Genomic DNA, 10,671 nt, shown 5'->3' on the forward strand with positions numbered 1-10,671 from the left:
CGCCCTTTCTTGCCATTGGGGAAACTACTGTAAATCCAAAAGGTTTTCATTTAATGATTGATTAGTGTTTAATTTTGAAGACTGCAATGTTCAACAGTTACTGTCGTACGACAGATGTATTTGTCCAAGCCTTTCCCTCTCCCGATCTATCTGTGTTCATTTGTCTGTCTGTATGTTAGCCTGTCTAACCTCTATCTGTGTGTGTGTGTGTGTGTGTGTGTGTGTGTGCGTGTGCGTGTGTGCAGGTCTCATACAGTTGTTAACAGCCAGGACGTCTCGGAAGTTCCTGGCCTGTCGACTCACACCAGACATGGAGACAAAACTACTGTTCATGACCTCCAGGGTAACACACACACACTTTTATTTAGTTTTGTGTTATATACTAGTATTTGAAACATTATTCTTCTCCGTTCACAGCACAGAAACGAAGGTAGACCATACATCTTTAATTACTTTGCTGGCTCACCTAACCTGGCTTTATTCTTTATGGCGTGCTAATGCTTAACCTCTGTCTGTAATGGACGGTGGGGACTTGGTAGCCTATAATACTCGGTCACACGTTGTTGTATTTATTTTGTAGAACAACAAATAAGTGCATCTCTTAGTAGCGTACGTGACATCTGACGTGTGTGTTCTGTTGTTTGCAAGCAGACCGCGTGAGTGAGTGCAAATGATAGAGTTGTGTGCCGTGTGCATCAAAGAAAGCGCAAGTCAGAGATTCATTAGGTCTCTGCTAGGGCTCTGGCTGACGAACTGCAGACCCATGTCATGTTGGGGCCAGGGTCGGGCTGGAGTTTTAGTCATGTCCACCACACGCACGCACACGCGCACACACACACACACACACACACACACACACACACACACACACACACATTTGCTTTTCCACCTTTATTTTACCAGAAGTAGTCCTATTCAGATAATAGAGAGTTTAAGCTCGACGATTTTCAGGACGGCAACGCCAGGCGGACTGCGGCTGCTATGACGTAATCGCCGTAGGAGTCAAAATCGTTAAGCAAACAGCCGTCGGCGACGGGGTCCCACCCCTTTTACTGAACTCTTTGGTTCCCATGGCGACACGTCTACGCAGCAGACGCTGTAGCCACAGCGTGGAAAGGGAGCTTCTGGCGTTGTAGAGGCGGCTGCGACGGCGGCAGGTTTATACATCGAGCGCTGATCATTTCTGGTTAACGTTGCCGTCTGCCATAGCCGTCCATTGCTTAAAGTCGCTATTAAGTCAAGCTCTGTGTCTGTAACTCTGTATATGTGTGTGTGTCTCTCTCTCCATCAGGTGCGGTTCGGGCAGCAGAAGCGGTATCAGGATTGGTTCCAGAGACAGTACCTGTCGATGGCGGAGAGCCAGTCGCTGCGCTGCGATCTGATTCGCTACATCTGCGGGGTGGTTCATCCGTCCAATGAGGTTCTGAGCTCTGACATCTTGCCACGCTGGGCTATCATTGGCTGGCTCCTCACCACCTGCACAGTAAGAGGGGTGGGGCTACGTTAATAACATAACAGTAGATTTAGGGCTGGGTGATACCACTTCAAATCAATGTTACGATTATTACAAACTTTTGCCTAGATTACAATTAAATGTTTTTTCTACAGTGAAATGTGAAATGGCTATCTACAAGTTCACAATGCGTCACAATGTAACGCATCGGGAACTTGTAGATCTGCTATTTTCACAGTTGTTATACACAATTATACAACAATGTATATACCGTTGATACAGGATTAAGTAGCTAACCAAGACTAATCAATTTAGTCGATTAAAAATAAAGCTGATCTGTTGATATAAGAAAATAAATATCCCCCCCAAAAATGGCTTCATGATTATTCGGTTATATGTTGATTTGGTTCTAAAAATCGGTTTTGATACATTTTCGGTTAATTACCCAGCCCTAAGTAGAATACAATACAACTGAATTGATAATAACTGAATATCTACTGTGCCATTAACCCATTTAGGCCTGAACACATTATGACGCAATATTTTATGCTTTAACTATTGAAAAATAGCAGATATACAAGCTCACAGCGCGGCTGCGAGCTTGTAGATCTGCTATTTTTGAAAAATCTTGAAAATTAGAATTTTGACCCGATTCTATAAGTGTCTTTTGAATCCTTCTAAGATTTTTGGAAAAAACCTATGTTTCTATGTCAGCAATCTGGCCAGCCATCGTCAAAGAAAATGTCCTTTTCACTCAACTGGAGCTCAGTTAGTCTGTTCTTGAGAGACTGCTATGTTAGTGGTTCTCAAACCTTTTCATGTGAAGGACCCCCAAAATGACATGTATTTGGCCACGGACCCCCATCTCAAAATATTCAGTTCCAGGGACCCCCCAGAAGCAAAATTTGAGTTACAAATGTTCGCTTTGAAAATACACATATTCAAAGATTTGCACACATTTTCACGACTTTTTCAAAAATAGCAGATCTACAAGCTCGCAGCGCGGCACTCGGTGCCGCGCTGTGAGCTTGTATATCTGCTATTTTTCACTGGTTAAAGCATTCAATAATTCTAGGCCTAAATGGGTTAAACAAACTTGTAATAAAAATCTGGTTAATCAATTTAATGTCTCTACCCGTGTCTTTGTCTGTCTGTATGTCCAGTCTAACGTAGCAGCCTCTAATGCCAAACTGGCTCTCTTCTATGATTGGCTCTTCTTCAATCCTGAAAAAGACAGCATTATGAACATAGGTAACAAGCACACACACACACACACACACACACACACACACACACACACACACACACACACACACACAGAATGACAGCATGGATTTTTGTTGACATTGCATTAAACCAGGGGTCAGCAACCTTTTTGAAATGAAGTGCCATGTTTTTATTTTCTAGATTGTCAGAAACCCCATCAACGCTTCGGACATATTTTGATTGTCAGGACATTATTATAACGATCATTAGACTCAGAGCAAACCCACATCTCCCTGACTCCCTTCCCCAGACCAGAGTTTTAATGAATAGAATTATGTGCAATATTTTAAAAATAAATATCCTCTCGCTCACACTTCTGCCAGTGATCACCCTCCCCTGTGTCAGTGTTGGCATGTGTGCCTAAGGTTGCCTAGCCCTGCATTAAACTATCCAGTTTAAACTAACATTACTCCTCCGTTCAAATCTCTCTCTGTGTGTGTGTGTGTGTGTGTGTGTGTGTGTGTGTGTGTGTGTGTGTGTGTGTGTGTGTGTGTGTGTGTGTGTGTGTGTGTGTGTGTGTGTGTGTGTGTGTGTGTGTGTGTGTGTCTCTCTCTCCCTCAGAGCCTGCTATCTTAGTGATGCATCATTCTATGAAACCTCATCCTGCCATCACTGCAACACTGCTGGACTTCATGTGCAGGGTAACACACACACACACACACACACACACACACACACACACACACACTTCTCATATAAACATTTAACATTTATTTGAACCCATAATCATGAGTGAATTGCGTGCGCAGGTTTAATCTTTAAATAGAAATGCCAATCTTTCACTCAGGTTCAACCCATGTCACTGGAAGATGTATCGGATAAGTCAACAGCAGAGATCATTAGTTTGTTTTACACATTAATTACATAACCTCCCCTCCTCTCCTTTCCAGATAATTCCTCATTTCTTTCCTCCATTGGAGACTCAGGTCAGACAGGGAGTGTTCAACTCCTTAAACTTCATCATGGAGAAGCGAGTCCTGGCGTGAGTTACACAACAACCGCACCTCTACACAACTTTTTGATTATTTTATTAGACAAAAATGGAGAACAGTACAAGTATAGTCAATACTAGCTCTGGTCCATAGCGTTAGTGGAGTTCTCCCTAACGCTATGTTCCTCTTCCTCCGTATTCCTTGGCATTTCTTCTCGTTTTTCACTATTTGTCGTCGCCATCAAGGTGCCAACTCACTACTGCCGCGCAGGTCAGAGGACCGAATTACACAGGGCATTAGTCTCGCTGGGTGTTATTCAACTCTGTGACGTTGGAAGCGCTGTTTCGTAAAAACGAGGAAGAGCGTCTCCATCCGGTGGAATATTTTTCATTTTGCCCTAGAAATGTATTTTAATCGTGTGGTGGGGGGCTCAGACCTCGTCCACTAAGTAGAGTAAGCTTTCAACTGTCCACTGATACCTTTGGTTTGATGAGGGGCGAAACAGTTTTTGTTATTTTTGGACCAGACGGCGGGGTTTTCCGGTTTTGCCAAGGAATACGGAGGAAGAGGAACATAGCGTTAGGGAGAACTCCACTAACGCTGATATTTGCTGATATTTACCATCCACTCCAATGCAATCCAGGATCTTTAGAGCTAATTTTTCTTCTTTTTTTCTCCCATGCATGAGGTGTGCAAGGTTTAATCATGGCTAAGTTGACGAAAATCTAAATCTAAAATGCTTGGTAGCCAATAGCTAACTTCAAGCTAACTTCATCCTCTTCCTGTACATGCACAAAGGAAAGTGTTCTGGCAAGTCATGGCTCCAGGGCTTGGGCATGCATTACCAGCATATCTCTATTATTCTCTGGTCACTGGGCGCCCTCTAGTGGTGATAGGCTGGCATTAAATGAGTTAAACAGTCTGCCTAAAAGGAACATCTCAAATAAGACCTTTTACGGTCTTTTTTACATTGGAAGCCCTCGCTATTTAATTCATGGACATAATAAATAGCAAGCAAAGAAAACATTCAATAATATCGCAGTTATAAAGACACTATGTACAGGATTGGGGAAACAAGGGGGTGGGGCTAAGGTAAAGGGGGGGGGGGGGGGGGGCTCACTTCTCGCGTGTCTATGGGAGAAGTGATAACTACCTCCTTCTCTGGCCTCCTGAAAGGTGAGTTTTCAGGGCAGTTTTGAAGGATGCCAGCGAGCTACATGCTTGGTCAGATATGCAAGTACTGAGGGGATGGAGGGCTACACTGTTCCTCATAGTTAGGCTGGTTCAGGTGCATAGTGGAGCAGGGTTTCCCAAAATGGGTGCTCAGAATAATGTAATAATATTTTGGAATTCATCGATATCACTTCACTATGATTCGTAAAACAGACCTGATTTGCACTGCACTTGATGAGTTCTTCTTCCATCTACGGCCAACTCTCTTCACCAACATTAGCAGATCTACAAGCACACAACGTGGCACGTTGTGAGTTTGTAGATTGTCTATTTTTGGTGAACCTTCCTCCCAGAAAAGGGATGCTGGGGTTCAAGTGGTTAAAGTTGAAAGAGGATGATTCATGTTTATTTTATGTGTTTTCTTCTCTCAGTCATCTGGCTCCATTGTTTGACAATCCTAAGCTGGACAGAGAACTTCGCTCCATGTTGAGAGAACGATTCCCTGAGTTCTGTAGTTCGCCTTCTCCACCTACTGAAGGTAACACCAACATGCACACGCACGCACGCACGCACGCACGCACGCACGCACGCACGCACGCATGCACGCGCACACACACACACACACACACACACACACACACACACACACACACACACACACACACACTCTCGGGTATAACATGTATTGTTTATGTGGCTATTCACATGGATTCAGGCAAGCGGTAGACAACAAACCAAATGCAATTTTAATGAACGCAAGTGAAGCAAGACTGGAGACCGGCAGAAAACTCAGTCAAATTGGTAGACGGCTTTGATTTCGAAAGTAAAAATATTTTACCTTTTTGATGGATGCAATCTAGAACTGGATGTTGCGTAGCCATAGCTTCATCACACACAGCTATATCTGGAGAAAACCTACAGCAGAACTTGTGCAGTAGGTTTTCTAGAGATGTTGATAATTAAAGCTACTAGCTTTGAAAATGTATATGACTTTTAGTTTTCTTGCCCATATAACATTTTCTTATTTATACATTTGGTGTGGGGACTTGCTGTGTGATAACAAGATGTAAAACATTGTAACCATAGCATATGCATCAATCTATACATAACTTGGTTATGTTAGGCCTGAAAATGCAACAACCCCAAGTCTTCCCACACCTAATTCTGAACACATTTCTGTAATTCAAAGTAAAATGTGCAAACAGTGGTTGATTTAAACTAAAGTTTGGCTCAGACTTGACTTTTGACATGACTTTGAACACAATGCATGCATGTCTCATTTCATTGGGGGGCGGCAGCAGCAGTGGCTCAGGAGGTAGAGCGGCCGTCTTGGAATCCGAAGGTTCCAGGCTGGAATCCCGGCTCCTCCTAGCCAAGTGTCGAAGTGTCCTTGAGCAAGACACTGAACCCCTAACCGCTCCCCATGAGCAGGTTGGTGCCTTGCACGGTTTCCTCCGCCAGCGGTGTGTGAATGGGTGAATGTGAAGCACTTTGTAATGTTATGTGCTTTGGGAAAAAGCCCTATACGTGCAGTCCATTTACCATTTTGCCCCTTCTGCCGTTCCCTGGGTTTCAGACTGTGTTCTTTTTTTTTTACGTCTGCCAGCTATCGCTTACCTGAATCCATGAATTCATGAATCCATTACTGTATTACTGTTGCTGGAAAAACCTTGTATCGCCAAATTTGCCATACTTCAAGATGTTTTCATGAATGGATTCCCTACTTTACCATACAAGAGTTCCCCACTAAAGTAGTGAAATTAGCCGACAATCTCCCGGCGCTTGTAGATTGGCTGTTTTCACCAAATAAAAATGTTTTCAAAATGATAATAAAAAAAAGGAACAGTTTTGCAATATTCTTCTGTTGGTATTCACTCTGGTTTTGAGCTTCAAGTGCGGGCAGGTGTGCCAGGCGGGGTCCTTCAACTGTGTGGAGTTTTGGTGTGCCTTCAGGCACACCAACCATCAACATAACATGTTTGCCCCCTCAGGATAAGGCTTGTGCAACAGTGCAACTGGGGGATTTTGGCACATGACATTTTGTGGGAAGGGGGCACTACCCACACGGTTAGCTGCGTTGCTCTTTCCAGGAATGCACAGTGTTGTACCTCGCTGTAATGGTGACTAAACGTGCATTCCAACGATATGAAAAACAATCCCAATTGATATTAATGAAAAAAAAGTTTCCAAAACTTTCCAGACTTTTTTTTTTTTTGGCTATGAGTGGCATCCAAAAGGTCCTGGTTCACCACCAAGATCAGTTTGTTTTCACCATTCATCGAAAACGGACAAAACTGAGTGTGTGTGTGTGTGTGTGTGTGTGTGTGTGTGTGTGTGTGTGTGTGCGCGCGCGTAGTTAAAATGGAAGAGTCATCGGAGATGGACAACCACGTGTTGGACAAGGAGGAGGGTTGCTATGACAACACAGAGGCCGCCTTCAGTGACGACGAGGATGAATTCAACAACAAAGGTCCCGTCATGTTTTATTCATTAACTCACCCACTGCATAGGACGAGTTTGACGAGCTATATTTATGGGTCCACTCTGCTTATGACGAATATGACGAGTTATCAATTAGCTTTAATAACTATAAAACAAAAAAGTATGATCGCCGATTCGCCGTCCATAGCGCTCTATGGACCGGCCCTATTCACAAAAAACGGATCTGGATGTTCCAGAACGGAAATGGGGGGGCGGGACAACGACGCCTGTATCCTGTCTGCCGAAATGTCATCCGGTTCAATGTTGTGCAACACCAGCGTGGCGCTCAGTAGGTTTCGCTTTGAGCGATGGAAGGCTGTAGTGTTTTGTTGCTTACCGTGCCTGGATCGTATTGTGAATGCAATCGGTGAACCATCGCGCAATGGATTCGCGCGCGCGCCCACGTTAAAGGTAGGCAAAATCCTGGCGGTGTGGACCATTAGAAGGGTCTTAAAAATAGCGGTGGGTGAGTTAATGTATATAGATATTCACTTATCATCATGTTTATTCATCATTTAAAGCTGTATGGATATTCAGGTTATCAACACTTGTTCAAAACGTTATCAATAGTTTTTATTTGCATTACATTAGCAATAACATTCTTTTATTTCTTTTCTTGCTGCAGGGAAAAAGCGAGAGTTTAGGTTCCACCCAATCAAAGAAGCTATTATTGAGGAACCTGCTGACATCACACCTTACCTGGACCAATTAGATGACACCATGAAAGAGAAAGTGCTACAGTTGCAGAAAACGAGGTTAATTATTAGAGGTGTAACGATACAGTAACTCCATCGAAGAATCTGTTTTAATTTGCAACAATCTACTATATCTTTATGCAAACAGCAAAATATCATATCAATGCAAATAATCGATTCTATTCGTAAAACATAGCTAGACATTAATTAGAGAAGGGTCACACTGTCAAACGGTTTCTTTTAGGTTTCCACGTGCCTTAGAATAAGGGGTCGCCTTAACTGGTGGGTGAGTCAGTAGCATTTAACAGCAGTGAGTGGCAAGAGGAATTAATTGGCATAGTAACTAATTTGGGGGGGGGGGGGGGTATGGGTAATGTGGCTGACATTAGCAGAAACATTAGCAGAGCTTTGTTATTAACCCATTTAGAGGGTACACATTTTGTGTATCATTATTTTATGCTTTAACTATTGAAAAATAGCAGATATACAAGCTTGTAGATCTGCTATTTTTGAAAAATCGTGAAAATTAGAATTTTGACCCGATTCTATAAGTGTCTTTTGAATCCTTCTAAGATTCTTTGAAAAACCTATGTTTCTATGTCAGCAATCTGGCTTAGCCATCGTCAAAGAAAAGGTCCTTTTCGCTTAACTGTCTGTTCTTGAGAGACTACTATGTCAGTGGTTCTCAAACCTTTTCACATGAGGGACCCCCAAAATGATATGTATTTGGCCACGGACCCCCATCTCAAAATATCTAGTTCCAGGGACCACCCAGAAGCAAAATTTGAGTTACAAACGTTTGTTTTGAAAACATATATTCAAATATTTGCACAACATTTTCACGACTTTTTCAAAAATAGCAGATCTACAAGCTTGCAGCGCGGCACTCGGTGCCGCGCTGCGAGCTTGTATATCTGCTATTTTTTAATAGTTAAAGCATCCACAAATGTTAGGCCTTAATTGCGACCGTCAGGAAGCAGTTTACTATGAAAACCTCCACCGGCCGTCCGTCCGTCGGTCGGTCACACGTCACACGTCACATCTTTGCCCTGCTCATATCTCCGCATCAGTATATAGGGCTTGTTTGTTTATTGCGACCGTCAGGGAGCAGTTTACTATGAAAACCTCCACCGGCCGTCCGTCCGTCGGTCGGTCACACGTCACACCTTTGCCCTGCTCATATCTCCGCATCAGTATATAGGGCTTGTTTGTTTATTGTATGACATCACGCCACATCATCAGCTGTGGACTCTGTGATGTCATCGTATCGCATCAGTATATAGGGCTTGTTTGTTTATTGTATGACATCACGCCACATCATCAGCTGTGGACTCTGTGATGTCATCGTATCTCCATATATGGCCATCTCCGTATATGGAGATATAAGTCGTCCATGCCCAAGTATGGGCTGGTGAGGTCAGACTTTGTGTGATGCGTAGGTTATCTCCATATATGGAGATTCAACATTCCAGGCAATGCTCTCTTCCCTGGTGAGAATTGCCCCTTTATATAGGGCTTGTTTGTGTATTGTATGACATCACGCCACATCATCAGCTGTGGACTCTGTGATGTCATCGTATCTCCATATATGGCCATCTCCGTATATGGAGATATAAGTCGTCCATGCCCAAGTATGGGCTGGTGAGGTCAGACTTTGTGTGATGCGTAGGTTATCTCCATATATGGAGATTCAACATTCCAGGTGTAACTATGGCTACCCGTATGACGTGAGAGGTGGAGGTTGTGATATTTGATAAGCGACCGTTGGTCGCTTATCTCCCGATTAGGGAGTCTTACTGGTGTTATTAACTATTTGTATTGTAATCCTCAGTGATTCAGAGATGCAGTGTGTGGCGATGCAGGAGATAGTGGATCTGATCCTGGAGGTGAGTTAGATGTTCTGTATTGTTATTGTATTGCATATAGGGCTGTCACAATTATTACATAATCGTCTAATCGTGATTATTTGACATTATCGCAATTATTTTGTCATAATCGTGAATGTTGTAGTGGAAATAGCAGATCTACAAGCTCACAACGCGTCGCATCGCGACACGTTGTGAGCTTGTAGATCGGCTATTTCCACTATCAAAGTTATTTTTTAAGTAGTAAGTTGTCAAATATGTCAGTAATTTCTTTGTATATTTAGGTTATGTGTCATATCTACCATGTACAACTTCAAAGCCTAAAAGCCAAACAGAAATGTAATTATCAACGACAAAAACACAATTAAATCGTTAATCGGCAATTATTTGAGTGACAATTAATCGTCATGTAAAATGTCATATCGTGACAGCCCTAATTGCATAATTCCATTCTATTGTCTGCTAGACTTTGACTATTGTCTTCTACTGTGCTTTAAATTTCTAATGATTTAGATTGTCTTTTACTAATGTGTTGGAGGACTTTGGCACAGAACACTGTATTTTGATGTGTTTTACTATGTTTAGGAGGACTTTGAGACGGAGCAGATGTCCACCCTGGCCTCGTGTTTGGCCGAACTCTTTAAGAATCACTTCAGAGGAGACGTTCTTCCTGACGACATCACTGAAGAGTAATTAATTCATCATTAACACATAATTAATAACATTATCCTACCTGCTGGTTATCAGTAATGCAGAGCTGGGGAGAAGTGTAGACGTTCAGAGTTGGTGAACAATCACTCCATAGC

The 10,671-nt window shown here is 42.8% G+C and overlaps 1 protein-coding gene across 2 annotated transcripts in view; it reads left to right on the forward strand.

The window, feature by feature from the left end:
• ints3 (integrator complex subunit 3) overlaps window positions 1-10,671 on the forward strand; it is a 37,552-nt gene that overhangs the window by 12,558 nt on the left and 14,323 nt on the right. For both annotated transcript variants that reach the window (XM_080734774.1, XM_080734775.1), the window contains exons 9-18: window positions 246-343; window positions 1,292-1,483; window positions 2,617-2,704; window positions 3,281-3,360; window positions 3,610-3,701; window positions 5,256-5,362; window positions 7,181-7,294; window positions 7,931-8,060; window positions 9,832-9,886; window positions 10,451-10,554. In XM_080734774.1, the coding sequence (XP_080590900.1) occupies window positions 246-343; window positions 1,292-1,483; window positions 2,617-2,704; window positions 3,281-3,360; window positions 3,610-3,701; window positions 5,256-5,362; window positions 7,181-7,294; window positions 7,931-8,060; window positions 9,832-9,886; window positions 10,451-10,554 (1,060 nt within the window). The remainder of the gene's footprint in view (window positions 1-245; window positions 344-1,291; window positions 1,484-2,616; window positions 2,705-3,280; window positions 3,361-3,609; window positions 3,702-5,255; window positions 5,363-7,180; window positions 7,295-7,930; window positions 8,061-9,831; window positions 9,887-10,450; window positions 10,555-10,671) is intronic.

The sequence above is a fragment of the Nannobrachium achirus genome (genome assembly GCF_963921795.1).
Source record: "Nannobrachium achirus genome assembly, chromosome: 10".
In the NCBI taxonomy this organism is placed as follows: domain Eukaryota; kingdom Metazoa; phylum Chordata; class Actinopteri; order Myctophiformes; family Myctophidae; genus Nannobrachium; species Nannobrachium achirus.